Source organism: Seriola lalandi, unplaced genomic scaffold (genome assembly GCF_002814215.2).
Source record: "Seriola lalandi dorsalis isolate HSWRI2012SDOR001 ecotype SW California unplaced genomic scaffold, Sedor1 jcf7180002054577, whole genome shotgun sequence".
In the NCBI taxonomy this organism is placed as follows: domain Eukaryota; kingdom Metazoa; phylum Chordata; class Actinopteri; order Carangiformes; family Carangidae; genus Seriola; species Seriola lalandi.
Genome location: NW_019525130.1, coordinates 1,241,092 through 1,265,434, shown reverse-complemented (window position 1 = coordinate 1,265,434; position 24,343 = coordinate 1,241,092). Strand labels below are relative to the sequence as shown.

Below are 24,343 nucleotides of genomic sequence, written 5' to 3'. Positions count from 1 at the left end.
TTGACATTCTGGGAAAAGGATTTTTGCAACAGGTCCTTACAAACTGCTTATAATGCACAACATTTGCAACACAGACAAAGCAAAGTAATAGTAATAACTCAATAACTCAACATCATATAATCAGAAATCAAATAGATTTGAACCACTGAGTTATTATGATAAACAACACCAGAGTGTAATGAGGATTTAATTGCAACTGATTCTTGCTTAATTGCTGTTACAATTTATAGAATGATTTGATGGTTTGATTTCACATAACAATAACCACTGTCATTAACCTGGCAGTGACTGTCTGACAGTCTCAGATACTGAGACCATATCAGTGCTCTATTTAATTCTAAATACATTGAACATGATATATGCAAATATATATACTGTACATATGAGCGACCAGTTGAAATTAATGGAACTGCTGTTGTATGAAGGGGTTTCAGTGTGTGTGTGTTATTTTCTGATCTTTTTTTTGACACAAAATCCCTTTAATGAATAAGTGGTTGATATCTGTTTGATCCTCAAATTTCTTCAGTGCTTTCTTATTGACCTTAGAAAAGACTCATTTTACCCTGTAGCCATTCTATTTTTATACTGTGTTGTTTTTTCAATATAATTTTGCTATAGTGAGATAAACGCCTATAGCAACTGCCCTTCAATATAACTACACTGAATTAATCAACTGTTACCCCCTGCTCTTTATCTCCAGCTCCTTTTTAATTCAAGAGCTATCCTTTGGCCTCCAGGAGGTGCTGTAACAGCAGCACAAACTTGTAGAACTTGCACGCCATTGTTATTGAACAGACAAACTATTTAAATACATTTGGTTTCATATGGAAATACGGACTTAGTAGGCAGATTCAGATGCAGATCACCTCTACTGCTTCCACAGCAACACAGATGATCATGTTTGTGGAAAGTAACTAAGTACATTAACTCAAGTACTGTAGTTATGTCCAATTTTGAGATACCTTTACGTACTTACTTTTACTTTACTTTATAGATTAACATTAAGAGTATTTTTTTCATCTTACCAGCCCTAAAAGTCTTATCCTCTTAAAACAAAACAAACCTGTCCTTATGGTAAGATCATTTCCAACTTTTTAAATTGTATATAAATAGTTCCACAAATGATCTAGAATAAGATAATATTTCTGTCACCTTCAGTAATCACTGATCCCTTATTCTGTCCTCTTTCAAGATTCTCACACTAATTTTTGAAAGGTTACTGAAACTAGTTGATTCCTGTACAGTCCTGTATTGTAAGCACATGATTGTCATTGGCTGAATAACACATGTCTTACAATTTGTGGAAAAGACACTAAATTCAGTTGTCTAATTTCTGGCCTAATTATTCCGACAGATGAAATAACACCAACATCTAGACACTGGGCATTGAAACCTGTCAGCTGTTATTAATTCAGTGCAAGATGGGAGAGAACAGTCCTCTTCCAGAAAAATGGGTCATCCTTTAGATGTTCAGGAATAGCATTGTTGTAATAGTTATGACTGAAGCAGTCAGCATGCTTTGTTAACATGAACTGTGTCATCTAAGTAGTACATATAAATATTAATGGGAATAGTCAGAACTTTATCGAGTTATGTGGAAGGATTTAGCAACAACGAGGATGTAAGAAGGATGATTTCATCTGTTTATATTTTGCAATTTCATTACAAGAAAAACTGGGTGTAAAAATCATATATGTATATATAAATACATACATATTTATGTATAGTACAATATACAATAATATATATGTATGTATGGTACATATCAATATATTATTTTGTCATAGCCTCAATGCTTCATTCAGTGCAAGCATTAGCCATTCATTGTGTGTCATTCAGCTTTTGTCCAGCAGAGGGAAACATCCTCCTTTGGAGCTCCAGCTTGCATAATGACAGATCTACACAGTCACAGCGGGGATGTGGAAAAGGAAATGAATCATGAAAATGATTCCATTTGGTAAATCAAGTAGCATTATAAGTCACAAAGTCTGTGTCCAATTTACAGCAACTTCAATATGTAGCATAAGAAAATACTAACTGACCAGCAGAGTGTGTGAAGGTTACCTTTAGCACCAGAACGCCTCCTAAAACAGCCCTCTTGTCTGAGCAGACACATCACAGAGTTTGACCTCGAGGCAGGAGGTAGAGCTATCAGTCAGAGAATCTGGGAAGCTGTCAGGAAACTAATCAGAAAATAAGTTGATGAATCAATTGGCAAAGTCAAACAGTAACCGCTGCAGTCTGAATAGATCCTTGGCTGACAAGCTGATATATATAAAGAGCTCAGACTTGTTTGTTGAAGATCAAAACGGATCCTGAAAGTGAGCCTGAGGGCTGTATGATAATAGCTTCACTCTTCTCACCAGGATATTTAAAATCCCCCTGCTCTCTGTCTGATTCAGTAATCCACCACACATAACATGTACTGTATATCACAGCTGTACTTTAGAAAATCAGCGATAACAAAAATCACAAAATAGAGCATATTTAACATGTGCATGTCATGCAAATTCAGGAACAAGTAAGTAAGAGATAGAACAGATACATTTCATTTCCGAACCTTTAAGGTCCTGTATGTCTCTTGAACTGCAGGCCTTTTTAAGGGACACACTGTGTATTCTGATTCAAATTTAATGTTTAATTTCAAATTTATTTGCAGTGCATGTGCAACCTTTTGGGTCCTTAATGTTCTAGTGCACCAAAATATCAAGGCCTACTTGTCCAGTGGTTAACCTTTCCATATCTTTAGCCTTTATCCTGCACACTGAATGAAACGGTGAAATATTGTAATGCATTAATTACTGTATTATAGGAGCAGAAGAATTTTTGTCTTTCATTAATGGTTTGATGGGGATTTAAGTGATTTAGATATTAGTTCTAGTTTGATTATTACTTTATTTCACCCAATGCATGCTTTGCTTTGGTCTCCACATCCTTGGGATCCTGAAAAGGAATAAGCAGGTATAGAAAATGAATGGATGAAAATATTTTTGAGGAGCAGTCTCTTCTCATTTTTGAGCAAATATCACCAACCATTGCGTCTAGTCCAACGCTAAAATAAGACCCTTTGCAAACAGACCAGATTGAGCTGGCAGACACTCTGCATACAAATTATATTGCAACAGTGTTTTGGAAACAAAATGTTGAATTTCATCCATGGTCGTCTCCTCTGTGCTGCCCTCTTGAGTCTGTTTGTGCACTTGCCAGGTTTTACTCACAGTCCATGTTTTACTGTGGGGGTTTAAAGACAGGCCAGGCTTCAAGGCTACAGATGGACATTGTGGAGTTATTTTTTTATTAACTAAGAGCTTGCAGCAATTACATGTCTGTAGTTCTGGCTGAAAAAAAAATCATCCAAATTCATCCACTCACTCCAGAAAAGACCATTGTGCTGGTCACCGTACTGTATGAAACTGAGTTGTGATAATTTTATGAGTATAGTTTATCACATAATGGTTTTAAGTCTAAATGAGTTGGCACAGTCTCTGTGGCATTTGATATAAGTGTGAGTGTCCAGTTTCTCCACATACTAAAACTTCACTAGTTTTTTAAAGTGCACCACTTCTTAAATGGTAAATCTTGATACCGGTTATCCAATTATACATAATTTGACATACTCTCTAATATAAAGTGAGTATACACACATGGATTATAACCATTGCATCTTTACAGATAGTGGCCAGTCAATCAGTACATCAATTGTACCCCAGTGGTTATTTCAACACTGCTGACATATAATTTCCCAACAGGATATTTATCTGTCATAAAACATGAAACCATGAACAGTGAAATGTCATCTGAAATCATCTTTTCCTCATACTAAACCATGGGACCATATATGAAGTCTTGGCCTTCATATAAACAAGATAAGCCTCGGTGTGTTTTTGCAGTCAGGGGAAATTACAGTGTCACACAGAGATTTTAGTTGCTGATCCTTGTATTTAATATCACATACAGACACAAACATCTATCACAGATGTTAATATGCGATACAGAAAATATGAACCTAACTTACCTGAGAGGCATCACAGCACAGTGAGGGTTACAGTCGGTAAAATCAATGTATTTTGTTGGAAACAGTCATGGCAGCAATAATACATAGTTCACTACTAATAAAACACACTGATTGTGTCCTTTACCTTTGCTGTTTTTCCCCAGAGAGCAATATGAACATTGATTTTATGACAGTGTAAAGAATGAAGTAGTTAAATGCTGTCATGGCTGGAAGTAGGGCATCTTGACAAGATCTTTGTTTGTGAGGATTTCAGCCATTTTCTAGCTTTAAATTCTTATAGACATTGAACACTTCCTCCAGTCAGTCCCCATCAGCAATAACCTGCATTACAAATTTATTATGATTTTTTTCAAAGCTAAGTTAATTCCCTAAACCAGAACCTGTCCATAAGAATTTAAGTATTTTACCACAATGTGGGAAAAGGAGCAAATATTCCTCAGTGGCAGAGATTGCATGGGGAAGACACATGTTTCCTGTACACACCTGATCTGAGTTCTAATGAAAGCATGTTTAATATGTGATCAATAGTCACTCAAAATGTAGTTCCTGTTTCTGGTCACAAATAAAATCATTTCAAGCAGTACTGTATGTAAAAATCTCATCGCATTTAGATCAACAAGACTGTGAGTCCACAGCCATGCTAGCTGCTCTGTGATGCTCCAATTAGGCTCAGTGCTGCTTTTAACTAAATATGCTAACAAGAGCATGGCAACATGCTAACAACAACACCAAGCTAAGATGCTCATGTTTAGCAGGTATAATGTTTAGCATGTTCAATATCTCAGTAAAGTGTGTTAACATGCTAACTCTCGCTTATTAGTGCTAAACAACCAACAGCCAGGGCTGATGGGAATGTCATTAGTTTTCAGGTATTTGGTTTCCAACCAACATAATTTAGACTTGGTGGTAGGGCTAAATTAAAGTAAGGGAATCACCGGAGGAAACATCCTCTGCTGAAAATGAATTTATGCTATTTCATCGAGTAGGAGTTAAGATATTTCACTGGATAACCTAAAATTTCAACCTGCTGGTGGTGCTAAGACAAAGAGACTCATCCTGTGGGGACCATGAATGTCTGCACAAGATTTCCTGGCAATTCATTCCATAGTTGTTGTTGTTGGAACAACACCAAAGTAATACATTTCTGTCCCTTCTTTACTTCCCACAATTTCATTGCTCTTCTAAATACTGTGAAACTTAACAGTTTTTAAAAATGTAAGCAAAAAACCCTCTGAAAGCCAGATGCAGCTGTATTATTTTTTTCCTGTATGACTTCTAACTGAGTGGAACATCAGAGCACAAACTCAGAGTTAAATTTGGCATGCTTCGTCTTAAATGGCCCTTAACCCCCGCGGCACAAAGTTCACATCCAAACTGGTCTTAGCCAGCCCGGTTGACACTGAACTGCCCTTTTTCATTCAACTGGGGATTTTGACAGATGTTTACTTGAAAAGTTCATGACCCTGCAGATCAACCACAAAGCTATCGTTTGTGATGAAACATACAGGAAATTAGTGGTAAATACATTTCCTGAGGATGAGCCTTTTCACATGAAAGAGTAAGAAATTGGTGAGACAACTGTTAATTGTTTAAACTGATAAGAAGTTTAGGTCAGGTCAAGAATGAAATTAATCACCTCTGAAAATATAGACCACAGAAGGGATTTGCTGCTATCTTTGAGAATCAAAACCTGCAGAACTTGTGTTAAAAGATCTGCAGATGTAGAAGACACAGGCAGACAGGAGATTGACATTGCTAGCTCTCCCCAGCCAGTTTGTAAAACATTTACTCTTGTACTTATCGGACATGGCAACTATCATCCATGTTCTTTCAATGTCAGCCAAGATCCCTCAAGCTGACAGGCTGCTCTGTGGACTACAGGGACTCTCACTCATCATGAATATTACATTGAGACTGTTTACATGCTTGCACACGGCCATCAGAAAGGAAGCTTTACAAAATAGCTGTTATTGACTTCAGCAACAATATAAATATATAATCCATTTCCATTCTTTCTGTGGACTCGTTGCACATCAGGCTTATTATTTATTTATGACTTATTACTGCTTTATGTATGTAGACTAGGAGGTCATGGGAAGCAGCAAAGTTTAAGAGGCTATCAGGGATGAAAGAAAAGAAAGGACTTAAGCCACTCTGCCACTTGTCATATTTACATGAAACCTTAGAAGAATGGCTCGAGTGTAATGCTGGGGAGGGGAGGGGAGGGGAGGGGAGGAGAGAGTGGAGGAAGGTGCTGGTGGTGTGTTATGTGGTTTGTGTGTGTATGTGTAGAGAAAGGCGGTAAGAGGGGGGTTGCCACAGCTGCAGGCCAACAGTTGATCCTGTCCCGGGAAACAGGATCAGCCAGGTCAGGGCAAGGGAAGGGCCATAAGGTCATGACCCTGGAGGTTAAGGAACAGACTTCACAAAGAGGTACATCTTCAAAAGCTAAGGCCCCACTGGGGGAACCAGTATAAGGTTGGGAAAATAAACCAGTTTGACATCCTTTCTCAGTACAGGAGTTTCCCCAGGTGTTTGCTTTAACCTCTTTTCTTGACTTGAGGCGCTGCTCTCATGTGTTTTACACTCAGTAGCACTTGCTTCAGGCAAAGCACAGAAGGATTCCTACTGGTGTGTGTTAGGAAAGCAGTCTGGTGTTTTAGTATATTCTATCCATTCATTCTTTATTACGCTGCAAATGGGGTCATGTGACCCATAAAATGCTAATTACATTATCTTTGTGTGTGTGTGTGTGTGTGTGTGTGTGTGTGTGTGTGTGTGTGTGTTCACATAACATATGAGGTCGACCCATGTGCTCAGAGTTCAGACACTTGTATGAGGAGAGGGTGATCAAACATCTGTGAGCATATTTATCACACCAATCACCAGGACAACTAGTGACAAGTGTCAGCTCGGCATGGCCTCCATGTGAATAAACAAAACACCTAACAAGTAGGTAACTCATTAACACTAAAATTGAAGCACAAGAGAAGTTGGTGTTTTTAACAGTTGTTCTCTCCCATGTAAATAAACTCTTGACCGAGCTCCTGAAGTGCCGTCATTAAGTTGTTTGTCAGAGAATAAGCATCTGCAATGCCAGGAAATCGTTTTTGGAGGCCTCGTAACTATGAAATGCCTGTTGTGGGACTTCCGAGTCCTTGGCCTTTGGTTGAGTCACTGGTGGCCTGGTGCGCAGTGTTCACATCCTTTTGGCCTCATGCTGAGGTCAGGAAATTAAAGGGAGAAGCTACAGACAAACAGTCGATTGTCAAGTTTTACACCTTGACCTCAGCTTAAACTTGTAGCTCCCTCCTTTATGTTTGCCGCTGTTTCAGCAATCAGAGGAAATCAAGAGGTTACTGGCAGTTCAGCCTTGATAAGAATCTTGAAATGGAGAAGTTCACGGAGGGGAAAGGTTACAGGGAGTTTAAAGAGAAGTGCAGTCAGTCATGGGGAGGATTAAATAAAAGGGAAGTCAGGGCTGAGGAACTGCGCTGCGCTTTCAGAAGTGCACTGCAGACAAAAAGCCGTCTGTTCACTCACTGAACTTCATATTCAAACCCAGTGCAAGGGAGGTTTAGCTTGAACTCGTCTTCACCTTCAGGAAGTCTCACGCTACAGGCTGTTTTTCTCAAGACAAGAAAATGATCACAAAATAGAAAACTTTCAGGACAGACAACACGAATTAAGGCTTTGCATTGACTGTACAACGAGGTCCATTTCAGGCTCTAAACAGAAGATGTGTGTTCCATTTTGTAAGGCACATCCTTGGGTATTCAGTGTACATCTGGTGACCTCTCTGTGTCCTCCCTCCTCTCAGTGTCTTTCCTGCCTTTGTTAAGACTCAGCACTGTAGTGAACAGCAGCCAACTACAGAAGCAGACGTTTTGGGGCAAATACAGGACATCCTCTCACTCTACTTTAGTCTTTGATTCACAAAAGACTTTGACTTTGATGTCCATCTTTAATTATACAATTCTTTATTGCGACGCCCAAGTCTGATATTGGGATATGTGTGATAACTTCCCTATTGGTTTGGATTATGTTAATATGTTCTGTAAAATTGACTGCTTACATGAAATAAAACTAGGCTGCACATGACCCTTGAACAAGAGAATGTATATAATTGGTAAAAGGTATTGATTAATATAATTTAAAGAAATACAAACATGTTTTATGGTGGCAACTCAAAGACTAGAGCTTCCACCACATAACATCTTCTGATGTAAAATATTCTGAATGGCTAGAAAAAGAGGAACACATTCATACTAGGTCATGCATTTTAGTACTTTATTTTTGAGATATCAGTGCAAATGAACACCAAAAATGAAAACATAAAAAATGAAATAATGTTTCAGGTCTTCACATGAAAAAATGAAACATCTTTTTTTTTTTTTTATATTTGCTGCTACAAATGTATTTCTTAGATGCACAATGCAGATCTATGATTGTACGTCAATCCCCCACTATAGCCCCGAGCTCTTTCACAGAGCTTTGTTAACCAGTAACAGAAAAGAAAAGAAAAAAAAAAAAGAAAAAAAAAAAAAAATCACAAAAATATTCAATGCACGTTTATTTTTCACACATTTTTATCAACTTGCTCAACAGTCTGTGGTTATTTAGAGACTGTTCATATTCTAAACGAACCGCTCTCTGTGATAAAAAAAGACCTATTTTAAGACTTGACATTTTCCCCCATCACCAGTAGGGATACACAGGTAGTTCCCATGCGTCTGCATGCAACAGGCAGCAGTGAGGAGAGTCAGACATTATTACACAACACAGGGCAGGATAGATTATCATTTACCACATAGAGACACATGCAAAGAACAAACCAACCAAAAAAAAAAAGAAAAAAAAAAAAAGATGGGCATAGCATCCTCTGCCTTTGTATGTACACTTGTACGCATATAATTCATATTTACATATCAGGGCATTAAAAACTAGGGTAATATCTTTTCTTAAACATTACAAAATAGTCTTCTTTCATACTGAAAGTACTATTTACACAAATATATTTAACCGTTGTGAAAATGTATTAATAATCGAAGAGACATACTTCATCATAGGTATATGTATTAAAAAGATCACAAGACTAAATGGATAAAGCATTGTGTGAGAAGAACTGAAGAGAATACAGTACAATCAAAATAAGGAGCTAGATACCAGATATCCCTCAAGACACCAACATGTCTTGGTGATTGTTGGGGGGCAGGTACACATATCCAGCTGCTTTGAAAACAAAGATGTACCTGTGGTCTTCTCTTTATTATCATGCAATTCTTTTGACTTTTTATGAGTTACGAGACTGCCACAAAAATAAAAAAAAGATGTCCATAAACCACAACAGTTAAGAAATGATGAAAAAATAAAATCACAAACTGTCAAATTCCCAACAGATAACAATACTGACAATTCTTTTTATTACATGCCATTAAATTATTCTGAAAAGGACACAGAGAACTCAGCTTCGATAGTGCAAACTCCGGGTGAAATGAAAAGAAAAAGCCATGTGCTTCACATTCAAACGTTTTGTTTGCATGAAAAAAAAAAAAAAAGAAGTGGCGTGGGTTTACCCAGGATGGTAAGATAAGTTTCTCAGACACTGCAGCCTTTTAACTGTTGCTCTAGAAACCTGTTTACACACAGTTGCTCAACTGTAAGCACCACACATGCTCTGTTGACCCATCTGCTCAGAAACTGCACAATCTGCAAACACATTACCCTGAATTTGCACCGTCGAATGTTGGCCTTAAAAGTTCAATTCAAATAAAAGCAAAACACAATGAGTTGTGACCATTCGAACCTCCGCTGATATATTCCCGCGCCATTGGTAATCAAACCATGGGAAAAGCAAGACAAAGCATTCATCATGTTGAGATCTTCACTGAAGCTACTGCAGTGTGAATATTGTTTTTGACCACCTCCTCTGAATGAATGCATCGTGTACATTGTTGTAATAGACTGCTGTGCCTGCTCTAGAGTGACTTTATTTGGAATCTTATCTAAAATTGATGGGACTCTGTTGGAAAATGTTCTGATGGAAAAAAAATAAATAAATGTCCACTGAACTGAGCGCTAACATTTTTGGAGTCATCAATTATAAATGTTGCATGAAGTGTTCTCTCTAAATGTTTTAGGGCAGGCAACAAAGAGGGCATGGAACAGTGATATGTGTGCAATTAAGATATAAATAATAAGTGTAAAACAAGACCAAATTGTAAAGGAGGACTTCATGGCTGACAAAATCAAATATGAAGTGCTTGATAATCACTGTTGAGAAAGGTTAAATTTGAGTTGTGTAGATTTGGTTGTATCAATTAGACATTTTGCCAAAAAAGACCTGTTTTGTACCATTCCATGACCTCACTATTTAAAAATAGAGAAAGCAATGCAAGTACGCATTTGAAGTTGAACTTGCTCTATTCCACTAATAAAAAAAAAAAATGGACAATCATTTTTGCATTCTTTGTTTTTGTCTCATCAAACCAATTTGGCAAATCATTAAAAAAAAAGAAAAAAAAAAACAGAGTCAATGAATTTGATTTCCGTTTGTTGTTTTTCTGTAGTTGATACAACTTCTAGTCAGATGATTGGCTCAGCCCCTGGCTCTCATGGCTGTGCTTGTCGTTGTGGGTCGGTGATTGCGGAGTGGAGCGCAGACTGTGTTCATAGGCATGCATGTCACTGATTGGCTCTTCTTTCACTCTCACCACAGGCTGGGTCCCCTCCGCCTGATCCCTCACCTCCTTCCTCATCTGAATGCTGCCCTTCTGCAACATGTAATACAGGATGGGGTTGGAGCGTGAGAGCCGGGGAGAGTCCGGGTTTGAGTCACAACCCTCCTCCTCCTCATTCTCCTGACTACTCCACCGCACAGGGCTCTCAGGCTCCTGTTTGACAAGAGTAGGGGGGTCCCGTTTTTGAGTGACAGGCCATGGAGCCGGGTGGCGGCTCCAGGGATTGCGGATAGGGCTGTCACCTGCAGGGGGGGTGGGCAGTGGTCTGAGATTACTCTGTAGCCCTGAGTTGAGGGGACCGTGAGGGTGCCAGCCAGGCAGGTGGAGGAAGCTGTGATTATGGGCAGGCTGACTGAGAATGCTGCCGTTGGCCTTGCCATTAGCCTGTAGGACAGAGGGACTGGGTGCCCCCCGGGGCTGCTGGGACAGCTCTTTCAGGCAGTTGTCAGAGAGCAGCAGCTGTTTGAGCACATTGAAGCCCCGGCTCTCTCTGGTGAGGGTTTCACTCGGTGGGCTCCTGGATGGAACCTCCTCTTCCTTCAGACTCCTCTGCTGTTCAGGCTCTTCCTGAACAACAGAAGAGGCAAAAATGTTTGTGTCACCAGTGTCCACTGCTCTTGGAGAGCTGGTGTTATTCAAACTGTCAGTCCGATCAGAGCAGAGGCGTCGCTTCTTAGGACTGGGGCTTGGATACTCTCTCTGTTCCTCTTTAACCTGTCTGGGCTGTGACTCAGTCTGCATAGCAGCACTGGTATAGTAGGTAGCAGTCTGTTGTTTAAGCAGCTGGCTGAGGAGGCCATATTTTGCTATGACCTCTGCAGGCCGTGGTTCTGTTTTTAAGTCCTGCTGTGAGTCTGAGAGGGGGCTACTCTTCTCATAGCCACTGTGTCTCTTTCTGCCAGTCAAGTCATCAGACATGGCAGAGGATGGTCCCACCCCCTCCATGATCTCCGTTTTTACCTTTACATCCAAAGGAGGCCCATTGGAGGTGTCACAGGCACCGGGGCTCTTCTCATAACACGCCCCTGGCACCTCCGCACTCCTCCTCCCACTGGGCCTCTCTTTGCGGCTGACTGTAGCAGCAGCCGAGCCTGTTCCTAGAAGGAGCTGCAGCACGGTGCGCCTCTCCAGAAGGTTCTCGATCTGTGATACAGGAGGAGAGGCTTCCTTCCGACTGAAAGGTGTGCCACTGCCTGAGGGTCTGTCGGAGAGTGGAGTGGTGGTGGTCCTGTGTAATGGAGCATTGAGCCTTTCCAACAGGGCAATAGGCCTGCTGGCATCAAGCTCCTGGCCCAGCCCTTTGCTGGAGGGGATGGGTGGGGAGGAAGAAGCTGTGCCACACTGAGCCAAATTCTGCAACAGTTTACTGGCACTGAAGGCAGGCTCTGAAGCTTTCTCAGCAGGGAAGGTTTTAGATTTACACAAGTCCAATGGGCTGGACTGGACGTGGGGGGACGGGTAGGAGTACGGGGATAGGGCACCGCTAGGGTCACGACTAAGTGAGTAGAGGGGCTGGGCTGGGGCTACAGGCCTATCTGTGGGGCTTTTTGTCCTGGTCTCCTCCCATGGCACCAGTCCCTTTGGTTGGCTTCGAGACATGGTGGCCATAGATATATCAAGTGGCAAATCCTGGTTACCTACGCTCTTATTGACCATCTCATTGTTTCTGCGATCGAGAAGAAGCTGCATTAGTGTGACCTTAGGGTGGGATTTTAGGTCTGGGCTCATTTCAGACTCCTTGTTCTTGGACAACTTTGATCCTTGACTTGGCTCTGGTTTCCACTTGTTTATTAAAGATTCTGTTAGTTTGTCCAGGGAGGAGGTAGAGATAGAGGAAGAGGAAGATGAAGAAATAGCACTGGAAACAGAGGAGACAATGGTAGAGGATGGAGAAAAGGTTGTGGTGGAAGGTTGAGCTGAGGCTTGAGGAGAGAATGCAACTGGGGTGGAGGAAAACACTGTGGTGGAAGAAGAGAGGGTAGAGGTGGAAGAGGAGAAGGAGGAGAAGGAGGAAGAGGGGGTGGTAGTTTTGGGCCCTGTGTCTTGTATGTTGGCCCGGTTTCTTATGGAGAGGTCAATGGGAGAGCAACTCGAGTAGGAGCTCTCTGCATCACTGCTGTCCTTGGTCATGCTCCTCTCCTGGGTGGAGCACTCGCTGTCCGATGTGACGGAGGAGGAGCCGCTCGGTGGCAGAATGCCACAGCTGTCCTCCAGGTGCCCATTCTTGGTCAGCTGCTTCTGGTTGTTGTGGTTGTTGAGTAGCAGGAGCAGCAGGCTGCTGCATGTCTGGGGGGGGCGGGTTGGACGGGAGTCAAAGCCTCGCTTCTCCCTCGGTGGTTGGCTGTGAGTGTGGCTTGCAGCATGTGGGGGAGTGGCTGGGGAGCTTTGGCTGTGGCCACGCAGCAAAGAGGGGCTCTGTGGACTCGACAGGGCTGTTCGAGAGAGTGTTGTTGTTATTGTGTTCGTTGCCGTCATTCCATTTTGGGTTGTTAAGGAGCTTAGGGTGTCTGGGGCTCCAGGCAGAGTCCCTCCCACACTAGGTGGCCTTTTGTCCTGGCCATGTTGCTGGTTTGCCATGGCAGCTAGTCTCTCGCTGGCAGATCTTCCAGAGAGCTGGGCTTTGAGAGCGTGCTCTCTGGAGTACTGCTGGAGATGGGCTTCACTGGACAGCAGCAGTGCCAGTTGACTGCAGGCCACGCTGGGCTTGGGTGAAGGTGCTGGACTAGAACGGATTTTCACCATGTTGGCCACCGCCTTCAGACGCTCCGCACAGGAAACTGACTCAGCAGTTGCTGGAGCAGAGGGGGGCGTGGCACTATGTGCTGACCGAGGTGATTCAGGGGGTCTGTCCTGATTGTGTCCCCGTCGACTGTAAGGTGTGTTGCTGTGATTTTGAAGTTTGCTCTTCCTCATTAGCCCCTTCAAGCGGCTTGAGGCTGTCCCATACACAGGAAGTGGGTCTTTGTCTGCAGGTGGTGCCTTGGATGGAGAGGAGCACTCACTGGGGGGCTTATTAGAGTGCTGAGACATTGCCACACTCTGAAGCCGTGAGCTGAATGACTGAAGCAGAGAAGCCAACAGGGTGCTCTCCCCAGCATGAGGAGATCCCTCTAGAGCTCCATTTTGCAGGCCTCCCCCCTGACCATTTAGTTCCATTGGGGGTGAACTCATCCGCTGGCTCCCTGGATCATTCCAGGCTCCAGAGCGCAGTAGGCGGGCCTTCTTCAGGTGCTGTGAAGAACCTAGTGTGGGCCCATTGGTTCCAGCCTTGGGAGCTGTGGGGCCATGGTTGGGCAGTTGGTAGGGCCCGCCCACCTTGTCACTCTGCTCCTGGTTGCTATGGGCAGCCTCAGATCTCCCGCTTGCCGTGGCCCCAGGCCCGGCCACCACTGGATGCATCAGTAAACCTTCCAGATAAGTTAGAACAGCTGAATCCTTGTGTGTCTCAGGGCCAGGCTCCTCCCCATGAGTCATGTTCAATACTAGGATCCCCTCGTATGGTTCAGCACGGCTACTGGGAAACAAATGTCCACTAGGTCATCTGGTTGACAGTGGCATGTACTTCCTAAATAACAAAAAGAAGGCAGGGAATTGCTCAGAGTGAGTCTGCTGGAGGCTGAAGGATGCACTGGCCGGATGTGATCCCTCTCCGTAGTGGACACAGTCAGCACTGTGATAAAACAGCAGCCATATTTGGAGGCGATCTGGGGCAGGTGGGCCTCCCAGGCATTGTTGTATGCCTTTAAACACCGTAGGATCCCAGAAGGCCCAGCTCCAGGCTTATGTGAGTAGCAAGCAAGGAGTCAGCGGGATTTCACCACAAAGATGTTGACACATTCCGTGGCTGTGGATGTTTGGGATGTCTGTCCTAAGGCCCGGCTGCGGCTCTGTCAGTGGCGCCTTTCAGCTTTGCAGATCTCACATGGGGGACCTATGGGAGGGAGAGAGAGAGAGAGAGAGAGAGAGAGAGAACAGAGGGAAGGGACGGTTGGGTGGAGGGAAAGAGGAGAAAAAGGAGAAACTGTGTGAGAAGCAGGGATTTGCAAAGCAGTATATCACATTCATTTCACCACCTTGTCTGCCATCTCTGTTACTTAGCAACATTTCAGATTGACTGCACACGGCTCCCTCTCCTCTCTGCACTCTCCCTTCACAGCCACCGAACAGACGACAAATGTAGATTAGGCCTGATTGGATCCAAATTGAAAATTCAAGACCACTACCTTGAAAACATTCAGGTCTTGAGCTGTAAGCCCCTCACAGCGATGTCTTTCAAAAGTGAAGGGCCCTGTGAGAGCTGTGAATAATTTCTTATGCAGCTTGTCATTTCAGTGGATTATCCCCCCTACCGCCTTCTGCTCCTTATGCACTTGAGCAGCATCTCACACCAAGCAAACCCTCAGTCTACACAGAGCAGGGGCCGCCCAACCCACTCACCCACGTGCATGAATACGCGCATGCAGATGTGCATACTGCCGACGCACATGCACAAATTGATAACCATTCTTCCGGCTACTCAGCAACACCTGGCCAGCTGTGAATCCTTTATCGAGCTTGGCTCTTTTGAGGCGGAATTGTTTTTAAATCAGAGCAAAACATGAACTGATCTGATGTGATGTGAGCTGTGTTTACTAGTACAGTACAAAGGCAGCAAGGATACAGCTAACAGACACGCTGTACTTGACAGTCGTGTGTATTTATTTTGTGTGTGTGTGTGTGTGTGGTGTATCAAGGGGTATGGCTGGCTTAAGGATCAGGTGCACCTGTCACACCACACCACTGTCAGGAGGGCAGCGCCAGTGACACCAGGGTGAGCATTGTGCCAGTTGCCATGACAGTGTCAGCGGTGCTGCCCTGGGAGACCTCTGCTCTGAACCCTGTCAGCGTGGTTTCCGTGGATACAGGACACCTCCGACAGTCCTGGCCACATCCCATAAAGGTTAATTAATACAGAGTTTCCACCTCGCCTCAGCTGCTGTTCGTGTCCTTTCCCCGACGCTGTCCTCACCTTTGGTGTCCGCTGAGTGGACCAACATAGAGGTCACACAACAGGACAGCAGCCCTTGATTATGACGAAAGGCCACGGCAACCCACGCAGCCACCAGTCTAAATACTTCACAGAGAGCAGTAGCAAGGGCCAAAAACAACAAGGCAGCAGGCTTCTAATCAGGTTGAAATCCACCCCCGTGGCCAAGGTCCACAGGTTGTCATGACAGTGAGGGCAACAAAGTGACACTTTTAATGACACCTTGAAAATGAGCTGGGATTAGAAACTGGATTTAAGTTCATCAGTGTGCAATTAAATCTGCGTAGCAGGTGGAAAACAATCAAGTCGGTCCACAGTTTGATGAGACTCTTCAGACTCCGCCTTATTGTATAGAATAGGAAAACTTAAATGAGATGGGCCCATCAGCGTCAATTACAGTTCAAGGCCATCTTTAAGCTGTTGACCTAAATCTGACAACAACAAAAGCCAACCTGGTCACACTGGGCCATCTGACGTCTGCTGTCATGCTAATCTTAGATGCTCAGGATTAGGGCTATTTTCCCGCCAGTGAGCTTAACGCAGTTATAATAGAATGGCCTGTAACACCACATCGATTAGCACAGTAAACATGTTTACCTTCAAAATAACTTGGAAAAGTAACTAAAATGCCATAATACAGCCCCTGTAGTTAGTGAGAGAAAGAATGGAAATGGAAAAGAAACGCTGACATGCTTTCAACATGGGAAATTCTGTTAATCTCTCTGCTGCTGGCAGTGACCCTTTGGAATTAAACATGACCTTGTCTATGTTTTTGCCCAAAGAAACTTTCAATACAGAGCAGACAAGGCAGCACCGGGACACTCTGATACTGCACTATATTAGTTTATATTCTTACGACAGAACTACTGCATTCACTGTCTCACATAAAGTATGGATTAGTCTGCAAAAAAAAGAAAAAAGAGGGGACATTCAGGCTCTTGAGAGACGTGTAATGACAGAAGCAGTGTCAAAAAGTCCTGCCACAGCAAGGGCAAGAAAAAATATGTTCTCCTAAGTGACAGAGGTCTGTTAACAAATAAATGACCTTAATATAGGGAGAGCTGTCCTCTGTACTGAACCCCTACAGCAAACAGCCCCCCCCCCCTTCCCCTCTCAGAGTGTGTGATGTGTGCATTACTATTACATTATCTCCCCTGGTGTATACATTGAAAATGACCTTATACATCTGTTAACATGTCATCTCATAGGTGGTGGCACCCAAAATGCCTGACCTCCAACACCCACCACCCAGCCCCACCCCCTCCCCCACCATGGGACACCACAGCACCAATGAGCTGCTCTTCGGTTTCTGTGGTGATTATCCATTATCCTTGACAATGTCAGCCAATGACAGAGCAGGCACCACTCTAAAGTGATTTTTGCCCCTATAGTCAGCCACGTACGAGTGTGAGAGGGAGGGCAAGTGATGTGGAGGGGTGAGAGCTTCATCATCCTCTGAATGGTGGACTCTTCATCTCTCTCTCTCTCTATCTGTGTTTCGCTCCTCGTATACTTAAAAAGACACCAGGAGCAGGAAAGGTCATTACACTCTCAGCCGGTTCCTAAGATACACAGATTTATCAGAAGGTCGACATAATAATGTGTCAATGTAGATGTCACGAATTAGATCTTAAATATGACCTTCATCTCCTCCACTGACCTCCACATTATAACCCCAACCCCCCCCCCATACACACACACCACCCCCACCCAGTGACACTCAGTCATGAACACGCTGGTAATACAGCCTTTTTTGATCTTTAAAAAAGTGAGTTCCTAACTGACCTTCATTGTCAGGAATGGTAATCCATTTAAGCCATTTAAAATGTATGAGACCAAACAAAAGAATTAAAAAGGGGAAGAGCCAAAGGAGCGGCAGTTAAAGTCAAGGTCATTCATACCGCTAAGGCTTTTCCACTTGATGCAACAGCTGGTGTCCATGCAAAGCTCTGGGCGTTAATAAAAAGTGACAATGCTGCCCGAGTGGTGTGTATTACTAATGTCTGACACCAGCCTGGCAGATGTGTTCTCCCTGCATTTAAGGGGAGTCAAGGTTAAAGGAATTTAAAAGGAGAGGCGATGCCTAAACACTATTATATCATGTAATCTGCAGCCCAGCCCTGCTGCACATACTCAACGGGGTAGCTCACTTACACATGCCGTGTGACCGCTATTTGTAAATTCAATATGCCCTGACATGATTAAATAAGACAAAACATAAGCTACCTGACCAAATGCAGTTGTTCCAGGCCTTCCACCAGTGAACGGGTGCACCGGAGGAAAGTTGAATTAAAAGCTCTTGTTCACCTTGAGAGGGGTAAACAAGAGAATAACATGCTACCAAACAGCAGGAGAGCCAGAGCAAGAAAATGTTTTTGCAGATAAGTCAATCAGGACAGAATAACACTGAAATGCAATACACACACAGACACACACACACACACACAATGAGAACTAGGGCACTCTGACCCACTTCTTAGGATGCACTGACCAAACAAGTCATGCATAGCACACGCACACACACACACACACACACACACACACACACACACACACACACACACACGCCCCCACACAGAAACCCATGGATGTACCCCACATAAAGGAAATGTAATATGTGATGAATGCTGAAAAGTCAGGCCTCTTGTGTTAAGTAGCACAGGCCATCCATTGAATGCGAGGAACACTGTGTGATGACTGACTGCTAACATTTCAGACTTGAACAAAATGGGACCGGAGTGCTTAAGTTCTTGGCCTGCATCTGGCCTTGGACGAGGAGTGCGGGGGCGGACTTTAACTTCATCTGCACTCATCAGTACAAAGAGTTCTTGGGGTTGAGAGAGAGCATAGAGGAATTCATGCACACTGATGAGTCATCTAAGCGGTTCAGAGCCCAGCTGACTGGAAGAGGATCCAGCCAAACTAGCTAGTACGGTGATGATATTGCTTGCACTGTATCACAGACCCAGATAGTCTCTCCCCTCACCTTTCATGCCCAGGCTTGCATGGATGTGCTTACAAAAATGTTTGTGTCCTTAGTAAATATTTGTGTGCCATTTGGAAGACCCACCCAAGGGCCATTTCCTGAGTGGCTGAGAATTAGTGCATCAATTAAACACACACACACATTCCTTGTTAATGAGCCGTGGCTGCCATCAATCTATACCTGATTCATTTCTATTGGGCTCCGAGGTAATCTTCTGCTTACATCGTCTGTCCAAAATGGTCCTCATTTCCCTCCCGAAACAACACACATTTTCCATTTGTAAACACTGGTGCTGGAAATAGGAACAGCTGATTGCCCCATGGCCAGCACGCCAAAAGGCAGAGCTAGGCTCTTGAAACAGACTGCAGTGGTGATGTCTGAGGGAAATGGGCCACTTTGCAATTGAGATCAAATGTCCCACTGTCAGGCTGCCCTGAAAGCTGGATAAAACCAGCTAAAAAACCTTGTCCTTTAATGAATCATTCCCATAATATCCTTGGCATCAGCCCTGAGAAGGCTATTGCCATGAGTCAGCAAGACGTCTGCCTTTATTGGGTTAAAAGAGTATTGCTTTTTTTCATTTTACTGTGAGTAATTTGGGATGGTTTGGAGTAATATGGTGTGTGACAGAGGTCTAAGTAACAGAAAAAGGAGAGGACGTATCTCTGTTATCATTTTTGCCTTTCATAACGCTCCCAATGACCTACTTTCTAGTTTTTAAATCATTCTAATGCTTGCTCTGAGTGAGGCTGGAGAATGATGTTACAGGGTACAATGGATTGTGAAGGGACATTCCATTAGAATTATCAAAATCACAACTTGGATTTTCTTTCTCCGTTTTACCTTAGTAGGAATACAGTCTTAGTCAAAGTCAAAGTTCAAAGTTACACAATTAAAGGAATCTCTTAAATCAATTAGATACATTTAACCCAATAAAGTATAAAACAATTATGTGCAACCTTTTCTCTGAAAATCTCTCAAGCAGCACCAATCCAGCTGGCAGGGCAGAGCTGAGTACATGCCAATGAACAGGAGACTTCAATAAGATTAGTCCTACACCTGGCTCTGGTGTCCGACCCAGCGCTCACAGAGCAATAGCTGGTGCAACCAACAAAAACAGCTTTGATCTAAATATTCCTGACAGTCTCAGACCCAGAGAATTAGCATCCAGGTTAATAATCAAAATCACCTTTAAATACAAGTTTGTGACTTGGCAGTCAGGTGAGGGTGGCACAAACAAATCCATACATCTGTAAGATGAACAGATAACCTAGTTTATTATCCAACTAGGCTTAAACATAATAAAGGACATGCTGCTGCAACAAGCTGCAGATGGCACAAACATCAAGACGGACAGAAGTACACTGACAAATAATAACTGTGAACTGTAACTGTGGGAAGGGTTAAGTACATAGAAAAGAAAGAAAGAACTAGAACATGCTAACAATACCTCTACATAATGTAAAGGGATAGCACCGATAAAACAACAAACCCAGAGGACCTTGTACCACCTCGCGCCCTGTTGTTACACAACCTGGAGAAGACCAAAGTGTAAGCTTTAGACAGGCAAAGCCAGCTATTTAAGTAAATGTTAAAAGCCTCTTATGATTCCTTTTCAAGCAAGACAAAGGGCAAAACATATTTTAATCAGTTATTGAGCATGGTTAACACTAGTCAATTAAACTGGAGATTATAATGGATATTTTTTATTTATTTATTTTTTTAAATTAGCTGTTCTCAAAGTTCCACTCCAAAATAAGACAAATTTAGTTATGATTATAGATTGTTATTGGCTGATAGAAAATGCTGGTATGGACATCATGACTACATAGTCCATATCTTTATTATATGAGACACTTATTGATTACCATTTACATGAGGTAACAGGACAACAAGATGACGATATGCACGGGCATGGAAATGGCAACAACAGGGGTGAAGGACAATGATGACAAAGTGGTGAACCATGTTACACTACAGTTGAGACATTACTTCCTCCGTTCAAAACATGAACCAACACTTGACTGAAGCAGTGTGTGTGTGTGTGTGTGTGTGTGTGTGTGTGTGTGTGTGTGTGTGTGTGTGTGTGTGTGTGTGTGTACTCAACTAATCGTAATACAGTGTGTAATCTGCAGAGGAAGGAAAAAGGAGAGTAACTGTGAAGTTATTGCAAACAGACTCAGGAAACACATCTATCTGCTCTGATTTACCAGAAATATAAAGCTTTACATCCACCATAAAAATTTTAAGACACACTGCCTCTCCTTTGAAACATTTTACTGCACATCAGTGAGAGTACGAGTTGACTCTAGTGCTGACTACTGCAGAGTTCAAATGTAACCAGAAGTCCCAAAACACTGCGATATAGTATAACAGAATTAGACAGTAAAAAAAAAAACTTCATTTCAAAGTGGCATCACTATCTTTATACAACATGTTACAGAAGGTTCCTGGTTAATCGCTTGTCAACAAGATAATTGAATAACTGACCCCAGAGATGACTTAGGAAGGTGACCTCACAGTGTACCGTCTCTATCATATTGTTTCCAACAATTGCTTTGGACACACTGACTTAGATCTGAAATATGTATATAACACATAATAAGATAAAAGACCGTTTTCTATAAAGGTTAAATACAGCAGGACGTTAAGGTCTTCAGGCGCTAAAGGTCTTTTTCTTGATGTGCACCAACATCATTATGTTCCCCAAATGAACCAGAGAAAAATCCACATCCCGTAGACACCAAGGCAAAAGACACTTTATTCAGCATGACCTCCATCTCATAATTAAGCCTTCCCTTTAATAGTAAGTCTAACACACAGTGGGCACACAGCACTACTTGCTAACTGCAGCAGGGTCATTTGATCACTACAACAGAGAAGAAGTGAGGTCCTGCCTGAGCTGCTCTTTGTCCAGTATCTGTGCCTGAGCTGCCCTGGTTAATGCCCTGGCCTAATTTGGCAGTATTTGAAAAAAAAAAAAAAAAGAAATGCTACATGAGCCAAATAAACGACTTAAAAATTACACTCTAAATTTATTTTGGCAACAGTGCATTTGACAGTGGTCAGGTGTGTGGTTCAGGGGGATATATTTATCTCTCTGAGCACCAAGTCAGGTGTGTATTAGTAAGTCTCGCCGATACATTTGGATCAGTGTTGATAACCACGTAATCATGCTGAAATAACAACCCTACTTCTGCATTTACACTGGATCCATTTATAACAGGTGGATTAGATAAGACTGTGCTTAATCAACTTTCAGTGGTCACATTCTGTCAGTGGGCGGAGGATTTGGTGATATGTGCCAGGCCGGTGACATGCAGTGAATATAAGAAATGCTTGCAGTGGCCACTGACTATTGACAACACAGTGCATGGAACTGACAAGCCGAACTGATCGGTGTAATTGGCTTTGAATCTAAATTTCACAGTGGAAGTAGAAAGGATTGTTCTTGATGGAAAAAATACATATTTAAGGATTATCTGAAATGAAATGGTTTGCTTCAGTCACCTGTGACAAAAGCAGAGGGGCAGATGAACAGAAGTAACGGTTGTCCGTACTCAAACTACTGCTGGTTTTCAAACAGAGGTTAATTGCAATTAATTGCCTTGGCAGCCCAGGTGTAATCAGCCCATGACTGATTAGGTACAAGCAGGGATCTGATGCCTGACGACCAGAACTGAAGCCATCAATTTAAACTGATAGCATGATTTTTTTTTTGTTTGTTTTTTTTTGCTGCTTTGGAATTGATCGGGTTGATCTGGTTGATCGGGTTGCCTTTACTGTAAGAGAAACATGCTAATTGTCAGCGTAGATGCAGACAAGCACAGGGCCAAGGCTTGCAGGAAATGAGTCTGTCTCCCCTCAGTCAGACATTGACTATTAAGTCAGAGAGAGAGAGAGAGAGAGAGAGAGAGAGATAGACAAGGCCAGCTCCGAACTGCAACTGGCCTATTCTTTCTCTGTAACGAAGGACGGAAAAAAAATATTCAACGTAGTAAAAAGTGCTCAACAAGAATTCACACTAAGCCAAACACCAGCACACCTATTCTGCTGTAGTTGGGAGGCGAACACAGACACACATCATGCTCCCGTACCTTGTCATCCTTAGCTGTGGAGGCTGATACAGGTAAAGTGCAGTAATCAATTTGCTCTACTGGCAGGAGTGCTCCTTTAGAATACTAATAAGGCTTCCGCCCTCCCCTCCTCCTTCTTTCTCGCCATCCCTCCACTGCCACCCCCACTCTGCTTTTCTCCTTCCTCGTTCACCTTTCTCATGACTTGACACCCCCCCCAGTGCCCCAGACCTGACCAAATGCTAAAGGAGGGCGGGCTGTCTTCTGCACAGATAACTGCTGCCACTAATCAAGCCTACGTGCACCGGGGCGTGGGATTAAAAGAGCTTGCACAGCTTGACTCAGGCACCGAACAGTGTTAGCGCACACACAAACACACACGCGCAGGCAGACACACACACACACACACACACACGAGGTCAAAATAAAAACCTATAGGGAAGCCAACAATGTCTCGTCCCAGAAACACACACATATACACAAGCCTCAGACGAGCATACAAACACAACAAGGTCAAGTTAAAAGCTGATATGTTAGGTGAACATTCTCGGGCTATAAAAGAACACACACAAGAAGATTAGATCTAAATTTACTCCGCCAGTCAAAACGGGACTCGGTGGTGAGCCACCCATCTCTATCTCTCAGAACACATGTCACGCAGGGAACCGCAGTGTTGTGTGCATCTAAAGCGAAAAAGAGGAACAAACTCGACTGAGAATTGACAGGGCCTTAATTCCCATTCGTTTTTCATTTGGAGAGATGGCTTACAAGGGGGGGGGGGGTCTCTACACCATATCAAACACATGCCGGAGTTGCCTGGAGGCTGTAACAAAGTGTCCTCAATGTTACACACACACACACACACACATAAACAGGCAGTAGGAGTGTGTGTGTGCATGACAGAAGGGGAGAGAGAGACAACACCACCCTATGCATCAGCAGGGATATTTCATTATGTACATAACGAGTGCCATTAATCGCTCTTAACAAGAGGACACAACCTCACCTTGGCAGTCTCACACACACAGCAGGAAGGTGGGGGGTGGGTGGGGGGGCATGGAAATATCTATAGTGCGCACAGAAATTAAAATTCACCACACTCAAGGATCCGCCGCCTCCTTTTGACCGACCACATCGTGGCCTGGGGGTGTGTGGAGACAAGCCAGCGGCCATATAGATAGACATATAAAAACACACACAAGTAAAAAAGGATAGGAGAAGAAGAAGAGGAAGGGAAGGGGAAGTGAAGAAATAAATATATAAATAAAAGTGGGGGGGGGAAATGCCGCAGTGGCGGTTGCCAGCGGGGGCTTGTGCCCTTGACATACTGACACGGGTGGAGGAGGGAGGGGGGCACTGTCATGTGACACTCTTGTCATTTGCCTGTCCACCCGCCTGTCTGCCCAGCCACCTGGCAAACCCCCCTCCCCCCCAATGCAATGTCTCGCCCACCTTCAAGCGACCTCATCCTCCGCTGACCTGACGCCACTTGCCACCCCC

The 24,343-nt window shown here is 43.3% G+C and overlaps 1 protein-coding gene across 2 annotated transcripts in view; it reads right to left on the bottom strand.

Moving 5' to 3' along the window:
- Positions 1 to 8,291: 8,291 nt before the first annotated feature.
- nrip1b (nuclear receptor interacting protein 1b) overlaps positions 8,292 to 24,343 on the bottom strand; it is a 36,401-nt gene continuing 20,349 nt past the window's right edge. For both annotated transcript variants that reach the window (XM_023417755.2, XM_023417756.2), the window contains exon 2: positions 8,292 to 14,686. In XM_023417755.2, the coding sequence (XP_023273523.1) occupies positions 10,597 to 14,229 (3,633 nt within the window). In that variant the 5' untranslated portion in view covers positions 14,230 to 14,686 and the 3' untranslated portion in view covers positions 8,292 to 10,596. The remainder of the gene's footprint in view (positions 14,687 to 24,343) is intronic.